At 42.2% G+C, this 16,715-nt stretch overlaps 1 protein-coding gene across 10 annotated transcripts in view; it reads right to left on the reverse strand.

Moving 5' to 3' along the window:
* LOC133349224 (adhesion G protein-coupled receptor B1-like) overlaps positions 1-16,715 on the reverse strand; it is a 143,857-nt gene that overhangs the window by 69,096 nt on the left and 58,046 nt on the right. For all 10 annotated transcript variants that reach the window (XM_061562544.1, XM_061562535.1, XM_061562539.1 and 7 more), the window contains exons 7-9: positions 10,245-10,409; positions 4,000-4,044; positions 2,636-2,737 (exon numbers count right to left, since the gene is read on the reverse strand). In XM_061562544.1, the coding sequence (XP_061418528.1) occupies positions 2,636-2,737; positions 4,000-4,044; positions 10,245-10,409 (312 nt within the window). The remainder of the gene's footprint in view (positions 1-2,635; positions 2,738-3,999; positions 4,045-10,244; positions 10,410-16,715) is intronic.

Genomic DNA, 16,715 nt, shown 5'->3' on the forward strand with positions numbered 1-16,715 from the left:
GACAGAACTCTACCATTTCTGGATATTCTGCTCGGATGGGGTCGAAATGATAAAAAAAAATTAACCCATAAAAACAAAGTTTTTCACTATAAATCCTTTATATGCGTGGCGGCTAGAGTCCTCTCGTCCTCTGGCTTGAGATGGCTGCCACCTATGGGTCAGATGATTGCCTGCCACCATTAAGCAATTGGTAATTAAATATAATTTATTTTTTCCTAAAAAGTGTAACATTTTGGAAAAAAAATTTCACTAGAATAAATTGTCACGCACAACGAGTCTGTGTGCAAAATGTCAGCTCGATTGGATCACGAGAAGTGGGGTTAAAAAACGACCGAAAGATTTGCACGGTCGTAAGCGCGCAAGCAAGTGAACTTAATATAAAGGATTTAATAACACACAGCGTTTACTGAAAGAAAACGCACACTGGCGTCTATCTGAATGCAGAGTCACACCATCACCCCGCACAGAAATCTGCTCTCATCAAGAAGCTCATTCATCAGGCTAAGAAAGTGTTAGATGGTGATAGTCTGCGAAGTTAAATTAAACATGTTAAAGAAGCGCTGCAATTGAACAGTTACAATGATGCACAAATCAACAGGGCATTGAATGCCAAAACCAAATCAAATAACACGAGTATTGAAACTGCCCAACTAATAAAAACTATTAAAATACCGTACATTGCGGGAGTAACTGATAAACTAGCCAGATGTTTTGAAAAAAAAACATCCGATTCAGATTAGGCATGGTACATAAAATAGAGAAATTAATATCTGGCACGAAAGATGAATTACCGAAGCTATCAACAGAAGGTGTGTACCGGATTGATTGCACTTGTGGCAACTGCTATGTTGGGCAAACAGAACGAATGATCAGCAGGAGACTAAAAGAACACCAAAGAAGTATTAAATACTCCAAAATACAACTGTCAGCAGTAGCAGAACATGCTTGCCAACAAGGACACTCAATTGATTTTGATCATGTTGAAGGTCTGTGAAAAACTAGTTACTACTGGCCAAGACTAATTCGAGAATCTATCGAAATTGAAAGAAGTAAAAATAATTTTAACCATTCGGATAGCTACCGACTTCGTGCTGCGTGGAAGCGAATCATCAAATAATACATTATTTAAATACATGCCTATACAGGCCACCATACTTCAATAGGGATTACCGTTGATACAGCTATTTTAGTACACATAATGGGCATGAAGTACAAGGTCAATGGGCTCGCATCATGCACATGCATAATGTACGTTGACTCATTAATCTCCCCACAAGTATGGTCACCACATCTACGCCTCAATAAGAGGAACGAAACAGATGGACTTCTCCACAAATCTGGCTGTCGCCTGATGAAGCTAATTGTAATCATTGTAATTACTGACGAAACGTCGTACTCAGATTGTAAATGTTGTGGCTTGGCTCTCCAACACACTGGTGTGCTGTAATAGTGATGAATTGGCATGTTATGTTTACGTGACAGCCCATACTAGTTGGCTGTGTGGGGTGGTGGTGGGTTTAACGACACATTTATATAATTACGCAATCTAACCCTAAAAACCTATATTATGGATATAACATTTATATTGTTGTTTCACCCAATTAAGCAAATGCAGCTAAACAAACAAACATTAAGCTGGGAAATGTATTCACAGAAAAGTAATTACATACAGAATGTTGACTATTATATTACTTTGTATTCTTTGTTTGTTGCTGCATTTGTCGTTGTTGCTGTTGTTGTTTTTTACGATGACGAAAGTTACGTTTATTATTTTTGTACCCATGGGGCAATACATTTTTTCATTGTTTTAACAGTGCCTCAATGTTAATTTCTGGGTTTAGCCTCGAACATAATCGTATCAACAGCTGCCTTGCCACAGACAAGTTTCCCTGCCATGGGGATGATGATTTCCACCACTGGCTCAGATAAACTACCAGCGAAGATTAGCGCTGCCCAATTAATCGTTTGAAGCACAGAGACACTTTGAATTTCATTTTTGACCATCACAGCTACGACATAATCGTTAGCAATAATTAAAGCAACTACCATAAGCCAGTAGAATTCTGCTCCGTAACCCAGTTTTTTTTTTATAAGAACTAGCATAAAGGATTTATGGTCACAAGGTTAATTACAATGTTTTACCTTTCAACTAATAAAATAAAATAAAACCTAAACGATGACTTGAAGGTGTCTTAGATTGCGGAGTGAAAATAGTTCTCAATACATCAGTCAATTGATTAAATGTCATCTCCTTCAAGATATTTAACAAGACCCCTTACCAAACTCATAATTTATGTTACATTCAATGGTAAGATAAATAAATAATTCATACGTCACGTACATTGAAAAAAAACCTTTGATGCCTACTGGTTCAAATAAATTTCAGTTGTAGACTTCAATGACAACACAAGGGCAAGACATTCCAGTAACATTTAATTTTCTGTGTCAACTTAAGCCCGTGTACCTTGACAACAGAACAAAAATAACGTGAAGACGAGCGCCTTTGCAAATTGCCACTTTCACGGAGCTGGTACAATGATTACAGCATCAGTGTTTGCGACATAGCAAGCCAATGTAATCTGGGCACTCAGGTGGAGTGCGCGCGGTACTTTAATTAAATAATCACCCTCCTCACCAGAGGCGTTGGGTGGACAGCGATTGATGGCGGTTTCTCCGGCTGATATTTGTTTCCACGTCAGCCCAATGTGGACATCCTGGTCGCAAAATTCATGTAAAGCTGCGGGGTGGAGGGGGACATAAAAAACACAACTGTCACTGATATTTTCAACTGAAATTATTTCATGATACCTCCTCCCCCAAATCCCCACCACACACACACACCAATTAGCCCACAACTACAAAGGGATAGTTTTAAGTTTATATTGTCATCAACTGTTGGGAAAATTATTAAAACGAAATGTGTGCGTTTTATTTACCGCATGAGTTTGCGCTGCCAAACTGGCTTTCACCCACTGTCATATGAAATGTCAAATGAAGTTATTATCTGGATTATAGTAGCATTGAACACCCACTCTTGTATGCTATTATGGTTTCATTTCTCACACATTAAGCCATGGGATGCTGCTGTGGTGTAATTGTTAGCACAGCGGGCTTGCAATCTCCTGCCGTGGCAGTTGGAACAACGGGGTCCGCATGTCTTAAAATCACCGTGCCTCTGTCCACCGAACAGCATGAATGGGTTCACCACAATTAGTTGATCGGCAGGTAGCATGCGGTGGGGTAAAGTGTGGGTACTCTCACCTATGCCAAGATCTGGCCAGTATCGAATTGTTCGCAAAAAATACACGTGGAGGCCCGAAAAGGGCACAAACACGTAGCCGTAGGGTTGCACCGTTACGTTTGACTTCACTTGAGATCATGCGTTTTTAAGTTTCAACGTAAAAAAAGCTGTGCTTTTACATTCGATTCAATATGTTGACAGGATACATCTGTATTGAAGATGCATGTTTAAAAGCTTTGCCAAGCAATGTCAAAACAACCCTTTGTGTTTAACGGAGCATTATAATTTCATGTTGTAAAGTGAGACAATTATTTTATTTATTTACTTTCACTCCCTTGTTAACAGGGGATGGCCACTCTTGTATTGTATCGTCTTTATTCTGTGCAGTGTGAAACAAGGACAAATACCCCCCCTCCCCTATAGCCTTAACAAACTGTTGGGGCAAGTTCTGTTAGCGAGCACCTATAAAGGCTAGTATGGCACACGAGGGGGTGGGTGGCCAACACCACGCCCAGCCATCTTTGTCTCCCTAGCAGCGATGTTTGCACACCGCATCAGTTACTAATTTGAGGCTGAGTCGACCTAGGGGACGCCCAGGACTGATCCAGATAATCGCCACTGGTGTCAATCCTGAGCAGGAATCGAACCCAAGTGGCTGGGTTCATAGTGCAGCGCGCTAACAGCTATGCCACCGCTCGCCATTTAATTTATTTTTATACATATATATACACACACATACACATCGAATGAATATCCACCTGTGCATTTTCGACCGTTGCATTTTCTTAACTCTTCTAGAGAGCCTGTAACAAAATGAATAAAACATTATGAGCAATGTCGACTGCTTGCACACGATAGGGAATGTATTCAAAAATGTGTTTTTTTTTTACAAAACCTTAAGATGACGAAAGGCTGCATAGAAAAAGTGTAATTCATTCACCTGTAGAGTGGCACGCTGCTCATTGATTATAACTCTCTGTTCATTTGTAAACGTGGATTACCTTTTTTTCTAGAGCCACGTTATTTTGAAATGCTACTTAGACCTCAACACAAGGGTCGAACATCTATAAAGTATGAAAAGGAAGAATAGGTTTTACCCTTTCTGGTAATAAAACAGGTCTTATGGTGTTCAAACTCCAAATAGATACCTTTTTCAAGAAATCAAGTCTGCATTATGTAAATAATTTTAAGCTTTGAGGTTTTTAAAATAGATTTTTTCCAATTTTAATGGGACAATTCTGGCTTCAGTTTGTTGGGTCAATGCAAGGATGGCAGCAGTGTGAGGAAATGTATGTATGTTGGAACTTATTTTGCACCGTATGTCACCAACCGTGCTAATCGGGGTTCGACATTATCAGTACATTGCTGTCATATTTCAAGGTCAAAGATCCCTGATATGTGTACATTTTAAGAAAGCAATGTTAATAAATACATTACATGTTATCTTCTTGTTTCTTTCGGTAAAGTCACGTAGAAGGGAATTGTTTTATTATGTTTTATTTTTATTATTTTATTACTTCCCTTCTACGTGACTTTACCGAAAGAAACAAGAAGATGAATCCCTGCAGTCACGAAAGCTTTAAATCGAAACATTACATGTTACTTTGATAAGACAAAACCTGGGATGATGTTCCTTCTGAAAATGGTAAGTAATGACTACGCAGATTCAAAATAATCATTAGCATTGTTATGGATACTTTAAATAAAAAACATTGATAAGCAAAGTCTTCTTCAAATAAAATATGTATTATCCTCGCAGCAATGCCCATCTGTGACTAAATAAATGCAGAGTCCTTGAGTAATATCATGGACAGAGCTAAATGGAAGGGCAATATTGCTGACGTCTTCGAGAAAGGATGTGGCACACAGAGAGACTGTAAATAAACTTTAATCTTCCGGCTTCAACATGTTGACACGTTTTAAAGAGCAGAAGAGGCATACCTCGCAGCCTCAATTCAATTGTAAACACCAGTTATTTGTGATTTGGAATGTTCCAGCAGATAGCATATTTTAGCAATGTTTATGAGGGGTATATTTTGCCTCTTATCCCACAATTTGCCTGCTTTGACCTTATTGTGCTATCGCACTCTGTGCAGAATTTTAATCCAAAGCCAATACTGCATAAGCCTTTTCCCACAGTTATGGGCAGCACATGCACGTCAGGATAAACGTTCTCCACGGTGTTCATATTCCCTGCGAATCCGTTTGTGTTTCTCACCCTGGCTGGAAGGCACGATGTTAATTTTAGTCTTCATTTGTTGATGATCGTTTGTGAATGTAAGCCAGGCAGATGGAAATGCCATTAAGGTATCACAGAGCAGCGCTTATTACACGGTGTTGTAACAATAATGATGATCACATAATGCAGGCATTTTTTTATATACTCTTTATTATCAAATAGTACCTGTTCTTGCATTGGAATGTAACAAAAACATCTCTGAAGCGGGCATTACAGCACTTGAATTGCAAATGCCAAATGTATTAAAATTGCATTTCTGTTTATTTGATACTACCATAACTTTAAATAGACAAACCCTACAATCAATATTGGCACATATACATTAAACAAATTATTATCTTTGGCAACGTGCATATACAATTTATTAGTGTGAATATATGATCATTTTTATCGACGGTCTATTAAAATCCCAGATTTAAGCATTTGCTCAGTGGATAATAAATGTGTCTAACCTGCTTTAAATCATGAAATACCTATATCCATACTGTTGCATATAATTGAATAGTATTTGTCCAAACGCATCCTTATAGCATTTTGGGCCAGTTTCATTATATTTAATGATTTCGTACAGCTGTAAATAGCCTCCCGAGGTGCTGGATTGATGGAATCGGGGGGTGTAATTGAAATATCTGATTCTCTAGACACAAGGCCACATTGCTCATGAAAATGAGTCCATTAAATTTTGCACGTCGTGCGATCATTACTCATGCAGCCGTGCTGGCCGGTGCAGCTTGCGCCAGTGCAGACATCCGTGACTTATCCGCTGCGCATGGCTATCCCTCAGCACAGGGGCAGGACGTTGAGCTTACAAACAGTGGCCCATACAAATGCGGATCATTACCGAACAGGGAGAGATGACAAGTTACAATGTGTGCACTCACTTGCTGAATCCTATTGTAATCAAGGTTCTCACATGCACGTGTGAGCAGTGGGAGAATGCTCATGTAGCCCATTTGTGGCCCTGAGCCTGTGGTGGAAATTCCATATTCGTATTGTCGGGATGAGTAGAGTTAACAACTTTATAATCCAAAAGAAAAATAGGACTCATTTTATATTGTATCTTGCCCTGGAAGTACCATGTTCCAAGTCAATCTCCAAAGAGGATTGTAAACTCGGAAACTTCCGAAAGTGACTCAAGCACCCTAACCACAGTGGTCACCCATTACTTCTGAAATATTGTGCGGAGCATTGAACGGGCTTATTTGCATAGCCCAAGTTGTGATAAATGTGCCATCTGCCCTAAAGGGTGTGAGCCATATGATATACATAGCCAGTAGAACAGCACCAAAGCGCCAGCTTAATTAAACACATTTTTATTCCTTTCCCTAAATTATTATGGAAATAAGTAGGCTTGCTGCCATTAATGTTAACCCGCATTGATATACAGTGAAATATATTCGCGTTAAAGCTGTTAGACCGGCATATATTTACATTTTGTTTGGTAATAAATGATGTTGCTGCACTGTGGAAATTGCTCCTTAATTTGCATTTAGCACGGGATGAGCAACTTTTTACATTTTTTTCCTGATTGTTATGAACATCTAAGAAAAAAATCCACCAAGAGATTGCCTGATTAAATTCCAGCAAATGTATTTCAAATATCCCGGGGTGAGTGGGGCGAGGGTGTATTACACCAGGGGATTCAACAAATAACCTCCTGCACCCGTTAATTAATATATAATGAAAATACATCATACAACAGGTGACTAAATTAGCCGTGACATTGCCACGCATCGTCCTTCTCTTGCAAATATATAGCACAGTATAACGCCGAATATCCAACTCATAAAGTCAGATATGTGAACAGATCGAATATGTGAACATCTAAAGAAAATTACGATTATGCCATCGTGCACAAGTACTGCACTGCGTGTGAGCAGTTAATTGGTCATGGCAGATATGTGACGTTGCATCCGCAGGATTACTTCAACACACAATAACTTGTTAAGATTAGAGGTCGGCCGAAACCGAAAGTAAGCCGAAAGTGAAAAATTGACTTTCGGCTGAAACCGAAACTATGCCGAAAGAGGCAATTTTGCCAACTTTCGGTGCCGAAACCGAAACCGAATTTCGGTCGGCCTCTAGATAAGATATGGCTGTAATGCCTGTTGAGTAATTTGCAAGTAATGTTTCAATATTGGATGTTTGGTCAATACCAGTGGCATTCTTTTAGCCTTGGAATTAAATCAGAGAGCCGTGCAGAACAGGGGGGGGGGGACATCCAAACTCCACACCGAGTCAGGAATCGAACCTCGGGTCTTTTTTGCTGAGGCACGAGCAATACTATTGCACCATCTAATTAAAATATATCGAAGAGTGTGTATGATTTCAACAACAGCCTAGTGGGTTGGGTGAGGCAGTTCTTGAAATAAGTGGTTTGATTCCAATGACCAGGACACTTTAGGAATTATCTTTTTGAAGCTGTGTTGGTTCTGGATGAAAACAAACGTGAGATGGAATTATTCAGTAAATTATAAAGACCTGCACAGCAATGTAAAGATCAGAGACACTCGGTGATATGTGATCCTTAGTTTGTAGCATGCTGCTTTCCTGTATGATTTCAGGCATCTATGTGTGTGGATGTCTGTGTGCGGATTGAATGTGATTGGCACTGTAGTTAGAGGGTTTGACTCACAACGAGAAATTGTTAAGTTCAAACCCTGCTTGGAGAAATAACAGCTTACTATTCCTGCTGTGTTTATAAAAACACTACAACCTTGCATGTTGCTGTCAATATTCATTGTTATGAGTATACTGGCCTCCAGCAGAACAAAGACGGACACTACATCACACACATTCAGATGTACTTCTGCGGCCATCTGGGACGCTCTTGCTTCTGATATTAGGAAGCCACTGGAGCATTGCACCTTTAAGTCGAGATTGAAAACGAATTTCTTAACAACTTTTTTAGTTTAATTTCTTGTCCTTCCACCTCCGATAAGCACGCTTGGCTACATACATTGCGAAATTAGTTCAATGGACATACATACGGCAGAGATACGAGGAACACTAGCGCTTACTTGAGCATAGACAATTTGACAATTGACTTTGACTTGCCATTGTACGTATACATCTTGGGACGTAATTTCCATTTCCTCTTAAAATTCTCAACGATGTTAATTAACTTAACATGTGGAGCATTTCTACTAAAACATGACACTCCACCACATGCTTTGAATTTGCATTAGGTAGTTCTTGAAGACCGAATGCTCCAAAAGTTAATTCCCTAATTAATTTTCCTTTAAAAATCGTATTCGTTATGAGACGGATGCCCATGGCTGCGCTGCTCAATACTGGTTTTCTGATTATTGGACGTACAAAATTAAACCCTAAGATTCTTCAAGGTGCCTTAGTCTCGCTCTGTGAGCCAGGGGTATTAACATGAAGCCCTAAGAATCATAAAAGTATCTTAATATGTGTGTCATTACATCATCAGCTATGTGTATGTGTGAACAGTATATATGCACATGTGTGGTTATATAGACTGCTCATATCATACTCGTTGATGTATATAATACTTTTCTGCTGCAAAACTGAGTCATTATTTCTGTAAGTAAAAAAAATGATTAGTTTCCTGGTACATACAATATTTTTTTCCTGAGACTTCTGGATGGGATTCCTCTGCCAGTCTTATTTTCTGTCTCTGTCATGCACTATATTTTAATCTCGGTCTCTAATGGCTCCTATTCGTGATTTACCCATCACCTATTTTACGTTTCCACTTTCATGCTTGTTAAAACATTTTTTTATTATTTTTGTTTTGCATTCTCCACCGATTTAGTTTCTCATAATTTCCCCAATTGTTTACATAGAGTTCTCTGTGGTCTATATGTCTATTGTCTTGCATGTTCATCCCTCTTCATATATCTTCCCACTCTCAGTGTCACCATCTATTCGAATGTTAGTTATGTATTTTTGGATTGTTGTGATGTTACAATTGAAAAAGGAATAACAATCTCTCCCAGATAGTGTGTAGTCACGTGCACTGTCAATTCATATTCTACGGAGAAAGGTGCAACTTAGCGATGTACAAGATTACAATGATTTTTTTGTAATTATACACGTGTTTGCGATGTAGTGTATGTATCCATAATACACAGTGTTTTTTTTAAAGCACATAGCAACATTGGTTATTCTTAACTCCCGGGTTATTCCCTCCTATTTGTCGAGTGCTACGTATGGGGATTTTTATATAGATATTTCTTAAATGCTATCGATAGCAGGGAATTGATTTCCCAGGTGGATTAACCAGACGTTATTAGCTGTCACTAGGCCACGTAGTTATGAAGCCCATTATGATACAAAAATGGTGTCTGTGGTCAATGGCAGTGGTATCTCAATAATACCATAATACTAAAATAAAATGAAAATATACATAAAATATCGAACAAACATTGATAAGTGCATAGAGAATTGAGAGATGGAAGCTTGGAATAACACTGATATACAGAAGAAGGAACACATGGATTACAGAACATACACCGTGTAATAATATCAACGTGGTCTTGGGGAAGACACATCACTGGAAGGGATGATGGACGATGATCAAGAATAACGATGGAGTTGAAGCCTGGAAATGGAACGTGTCTGAGAGGACATCCGTATGAGGAGATGGAGCGATGGAATTAACTCGTGTGCAGGTTCAAGGTGGATCATTATTACAGGGCATGATTAAAAGAGGCAGCGACAGCTCGGAGAGATCTTCATTCAGCAGTGGATTGACCATGGTGAATGCAGAAAAAGAAGAATAGAAAAACATCTTACTTGGGCAGTCAGCATTATAGCAAGGGCGCTCTTCAGACACACTGCCTCTGCAGTCGGAGCCCCCGAATGAAGGCTCCATGCAATCCCGGGTCCTTTGCTGCGTGCCATTGGAACAGCTCACCGAGCAGGGACTCCAACTCGTCCACTTGGACCAGTGTCCATCCACTGCAAAAAAAAAGCCAGGTGGAATTGAGATTATTACACGTTTCAGACACGATTCAACTTCACTTACGGCAAGTGCAGTTTGCTCAATCGATTAATTTGGGTTTTCGTTTATATACGGGCACCATGACAATAAAATCGCCTAAAGATGCTGCACATGAAAAAATAAAACATCTACGGATGTATACACAAAAATAAAAGTGTACAAAACATAAGATAATTACTTTCAGGAAAAAATATGAATACATTTTTAAAGCTCATAATCTTACTATACATATGTAGCGACATAGAATGGATCACTACGGCACGTAGCGCTGGGTACAATAGAATAAGGAAATATGGGTGTAGCAGCCAGCACAGCATGTAATACTATTCAGTGGGTCACTAATGTGCGTGGTGTTGGCTGCTGGCAGAAAGGGGCATATGATGGGTGGGAAATTGCTCCCGCCAAATTTGAGACGCCGTCGACTTCACGCTCAGAGATGCCAAGGGATGCCGCGCCAAGCAGGGACAGTTCATTGCACCTCCACCGTCTTCCACCCCATCGACCTCCGCTCCTCCGAGCCCAAAGGAATCCAGCACCTGACGACCACGGAACCACCCGTTAAGCCGTCGGAAAGCCATCCAAGGAGGAGGGAGCGGCCGACACTTGCTTCTTCTCCCCCCCCATCTTTTGTCCCGGAGGGGCTGCGCCCATGAGGCCATCTTCCATTCGTCCCTGGGGCACCCGGGAAACCCGCCCTTGTCCCACCTGGGGGCCCGGCGACGAGGAACCGTTCGAGAACTGTGCAGTTTAAATGACTGCCCCAGTCATTCTATTTATCCTGCCACCGTCTGGCAAGAGGTTACGGACACGAGCCGGGCTGTGTGTTGCTGGTTGAACTAGGTCCTTCCTGGGTTCGTGGGCTGTGGCGGGCCAGCATTTGTCAGGTATTGTTTAAAGTCCAGGGGTGGGTTATTACGGTGCGTCGCAATTTTTTTTGTTGGTTGTTGTGTTGACTCACAAGGGGGCTAACAGTTGTTGTTGTTGTGCTGACTCGCGAGGGGGGCTTAAGGTTGTCGTTGTTGTGTTGACTCGTGCAAAGGTGCTAACAGTTGTTGTTGTTGTCATGTCAGAATTGTTGTTGGTTCCTGATGGGTCGTCCCACTGCGCGGGGTGTGGGAGGTCAGCCGGGACGGCTGTGTTTTTTAAGGGGTGGGGGGGGAGGGTGATGTAGTGACATAGAATGGATCACTCCGGCGCATAGCACTAGGTACAATACAGTGAGTCGCTAGGGTGCGTGGTGCTGGCTGCTGGCAGAGAGGGGCATATCAGTCCTACATATGCCCCTCTCTGGGTCACTAGGGGGCCTGGCACTGGCTGCTGGTGGTGGAGAGGGGCATGTGGGGATACGTCACCCTGGCCGGCTGGCAAAGCACGTGATGGGCCGGGGTGAAGGATGTAGGGCAAATGTGACCGATGGGACACGGGGAGCATGGCCCAGGACCTTCTGGAGGGTTCCAGGAGGGGGCGTGGTTAAGGGCAGAGCCTGGCAGGTGGCACGTGGAGGTCGGCCCAGCACCTCCTGGAAGGTTCTAGAAGGGGGTGTGGCCGAGGGCAGAGCCAGGCCACACTTTGGGGCATAAAAGGGAAGCCCCGAGGCTGAATCAGGGCTGTCTCCAGGTGGAATGGAACCCGAGGTGCTACGTTTTCGTCTCCGTCTCCGGCGTCGTGGGTCAGACAGCATGTTGGCTGCTCTCACCCGTAATTAGTTATCCCGTGTGTGAACAGTGTGTAAGATATATAGTGTAGAATAAACGTTGTTGCCTTCTAAAATAGTGTTTCAGAAGTGACTCACTATACATACAACAGCAGCAGCATCTGAAGCACTGTGTAGAAAGATGGCAATAAATATGTAGTAACATCGCGGATGTCACTATGTGGTGCCGGCCCTAGAGGGGCACGGTGTGCGATGTACTCACATCGTGGACATCACGTATGAAGCGACATCGTGAATGTCACTGAGTAATTCCAGCTCTCGCAAGGCACGTCGTGCGATGCATTGTCATCACGGACACCCCTTAGGTGGGTGTAGTACCAGCCGTAGAGGGGGCTTGGTGAGCGCTGGGATAGCGCAGTGGCACCACGCGTGGCGTGCAGTTCTGACTCCGACAGAATGGAGTATGAGAGTGTCAACCATGGGATGAGGTTACCCTAGGCCATGGCAATCTGGTTGACCCTGGAAGGCACGTGACCAGTAATATCTATACAAGGGCCCTAGGTGGGGGCTTGGGGGTGGTCACGTGTCAGGGTGAGATCCTACGGGAAGGGTTGAGAAACGACAAGAGGTTTCTCCAAGGTGGTCGTGGTTAAGGGCGGGGCCAGCCATGACCCAGGAGCATATAAACCGGCTCCGCACAGGGACCGGGGTTCAGCTATGCTGTCGTCATCTGAAGATCTACGATCTACATCCGAGAAGAAGTCACCAACACGTGTATGAGGACCCAAGCTAGGGTCCTGCCCATTGTAGCTACTCCCAGTAACTAGCGTAGTTAGCCTGGTGGTCCCACCACCATCGGTTATTTGGTAAAGGGGCAGTAACCCCTTGTGTTATATGTTGGTGTTAATTAAAATGTGTTTCCGCTCAAGAAGTACATCTGCGACTCAGTGGAATCCACTACAAATGCCTTGATACATTATAGGCAATCATTGGTCGTGTGGATAGCAACTTAAAACAAGTGGTAACAGAAAGATGATACATTATCGTAAGGTCCCACTGTGTTTTGGCGCATGACACGTGACGTTTCTTCTCCGTGGGTCTTCATTTGCAGAAGACATTGTTTCTCAATGAGATCATACCTCGGTGTGAATCAATCAATGTTTAGTTGTTTACATGGAAATCCCATTGAGCCACTGACCCAACTAGTTTGCAAGCGAGATCTGTGGTGCTTCAGCACAGAACAAGAACAACAAAGTAATTCATACGGGGAAACAGGCAACAACGAAATAGAAAGTGTTGTAGGTGCATGCAAAAATAATGTATTTTTATTGTAATAAAAAAAACTGAATACGGAGATTTGAAAAAGAGGGAAAAAACTGAAGATAATGTGTAACAATCTCGGCGCAATATATCCTCAAAACTAGGGATCGATCGGGGGTGGGGGGGTGCGTCTAGGCAAAAATTATGTTTAAAGAACATAAATGAACAATATTAACAAAGGAAAAAGACACAATTGCACCAAACACAAGGGTGAGGTATCGAAGGGTCAGAGAGGTCAGAGAGAAGATGAGTGCAAGGTGTAGCGAACACGAATGAGCGAGTAAAATAACCACCACGGAGGAACGCGAGGGGTTGAACTCTACACTTTGAGCGAGGAGTGATCGGAATCGGTGGAGGGAGGGCAGGGAGTCGAGCATCCAGTCACGTGGGGCAGCAGCAACAGCAGCGGAGACCCATCGCCAAAGCTAGTTTCAATTAGAGGCCGACCGAAATTTGGTTTCGGTTTCGGCGCTGAAAGTTGGCAAATGGCCACTTTCAGCATACTTTTGGTTTAGGCCGAAAGACAATTTTTAACTTTCGGTTTACGTTTGGTTTCGGCCGAAAGTAAATTTTTTACTTTTGGTCTGGTTTCGATTTCGGCCGAAACTGAGAGTGACTTTCGGTCGTCAAACGAAGATCTATTTTTAGAATATAACGCTAGTGCTACGTCTATCTCTCTGCCAATCGGCTGGTCAGTCGGCGCTAGGCAATCCTATGCGATAGGCTGCAAACACACACGTCAGCAGCAGCAGCTTGGTCTGCTCATGTCAACAGACGGAAGCCTGCAGCTACATTCGTGGGTGGAGTCTCTTTGGTGGTACGACAACAAAGTGCATCTGTTGTCTGTGTAGAGCCGTTGTAGCTGTTGTAGACGGCCTGATTTAGACTTGCCGCGGGTGGCAAACAAACACAATGGGCGTGGCTACGTCGGTACGCGGAGCAGGTGCTCGCAGCGACGTCCTCGCCGTACGCTGGGATCCCCCACAGCCCCTCCCCTCGGGGGGAGATGGCTATTTAAGGCGGCGAGCCAGAAGGGCTCTGGGTCTAGTGTGTGAAGCTGTAACCAGTGAAGAAAGAAGACCAGCTAGACCGGCCCTGGAACTCCATGGGATCGCTGTCCTTTTAAGGACCGACCAGGCAAGCGAGCGGCGTGGTCCCCAGAGCCCAGAACTGACGCTCTTCTAAGAGCGGGGTCTGGGTATTCGGGGTGCCGTAACCTAGGTGTAAGCTAGCTGTGAGCTAGGCTGTTGTGTTCCGTAAGCTAGCTGTGAGCTAGGCTTCCGAGTTAGGTGCTGGTGTTAATAAATAAGCGTGTGCCTCCAACTACGTGTCAAGTCTCCCTGGAACCATACTACATCTGTTCCCAGCCACCTGCCCTGCCCGCCTTGGCTTATGTGTTGCGTCCGCTTAAGTCTACACGCGTGTTGATACCGAGATTCGAAGTCTGACAATATTGATATTCGTTAGTTAATAGTTCCTTAGCGAATTAGTGATAACGAAATTACGAATCTGAGTGAATTAGAAAATTAAAGTTAATAAACGGAGCAGTTAATCGCCGTGAAGAATGTTGAAACATGCGGTGTGGCATTACTTCACTAAAATCGATTCTGATCAAAACAAGGACCAGCTACCTGCTGAGCGAGAATGCGGAAAAACTGGTATTTATTAACTACAACATTCGTTTGTTTGGATATAATTACTAAATAAGTTACACCTAAAGATGTGATATTTAGCGACTCTCACTGCAGGCTCTGAATTATTAGTTCTAGATTTATTTTTATTGAAAGTAGCATGACATATTTAATACATCTTGTGTTCGGTAACTTCGGTTATATACCTTTCTGTTTCGACGAAAGTCAATATTTAACTTTCGGTCTGGTTTCGGTTTCGGCCGAAACCAGAAATTCAGTTTCGGTCGGCCTCTAGTTTTAATAGCTGCAATAAAAAAAAAACAGGGAGGCCCTTCTGAGGTTGCTGCTGGGAATTTGCGGAGTCAGGAGGTCCTTTAGATATTTGGCAGATTTATTTCAAAAGACTTTTGGGAAAAAGACAGCTCTAAGCCAGTTGTAGAAATTCCACATTCCTATAGCAGAGATCAGACATTAGTTCATGGTCGTTAAATCCTACGTGTTAAACAGACATGAGTTGACTTTCAACCACAAGGTCAACTTTCAACCAAACCTTCCAATTATCATGCAATTGATTTGCCACAGTAACAGCTAGCTACACAGACCAAGGACAGTTTGGATTTGCTTTACCGCTTATTAAGGTACGAAACTTTGTGCTTTGCATGTCTCTCCGGGTAAAGGTTAATTATAAATTCCACATTGTGAAACTCAATTTGCAATTGGGAAATCCCAATTGTCAGCAGGAGTCTTGTGCCGATAATGGGAATCTTGACAAGTGTGAGAGTGTGATGCTGGATGTAAGCCCACCGCGTGGATGGAAAGCCAACAGAGGACAGGCAAGACCTGACTTCCAAACATGAGCACATGGTGCCATGAAAGTACCCCATTCCAGCACAATTTGTGCATTTAATATACAAATCTTAATATCTCAAGTGTTGTGCATAAATTGTAACCTCACTCTGTAACGTTGTACTGTTTTGGTTAATAATTTTCTTTTTTACTTTTAATGTTATCAACTTTATAAAATATCCGCATGCTTGCTAAGAACGGAAAAATGTAATCACATGAAGGATCTGGGCAGGTTTGTATCGTAATTGGGGATGTGTATGTGTCATTTATATGACCTTATGGTTAAATAACCAATGGAAAGCTGAGCTTTAGAAGTGGGCCATAAGAGGAACCACTTGGTAGATTATTCTTTTTTTTGTATTATAACATGAAATGTAAAAGATACAGATATGTCGCATAACAATAAATACTATATATATGAAACATAAACCATTTAACATTTCAGAATATTTTACATCCATAGCAACTTACATCCATTTGACCAACCAGGAGTAAACGGGATTACCAAGAGTAGCCGGCTGATGTTCTCCGTCCAGTCACAGATGATTGCGCAAACTATATCGTGTTAAATGTACTTGCCACTTAAGCTACTAAATTCCAGCTATGCAGACTGGAATATTTGTTTAGTTGTCACGTGCAGAACACTCTTTACAAAGGATGTACCAAGCTGCACCATCCAAGGATGTAAAGGAGGCCTACTGAAGTGCTTTCCGAAGCAGTTTCATGATATCTTCTGGGACCATTCTCTGACAAGATGTAATGCGATGTTCAGTGGAAATGTCACAACTTTCTCATGACATAAATATAAGTTG

The sequence above is a fragment of the Lethenteron reissneri genome, chromosome 29 (genome assembly GCF_015708825.2).
Source record: "Lethenteron reissneri isolate LAM-NWPU_2019-01 chromosome 29, ASM1570882v1, whole genome shotgun sequence".
NCBI classification, from domain to species: Eukaryota; Metazoa; Chordata; class Hyperoartia; order Petromyzontiformes; family Petromyzontidae; genus Lethenteron; species Lethenteron reissneri.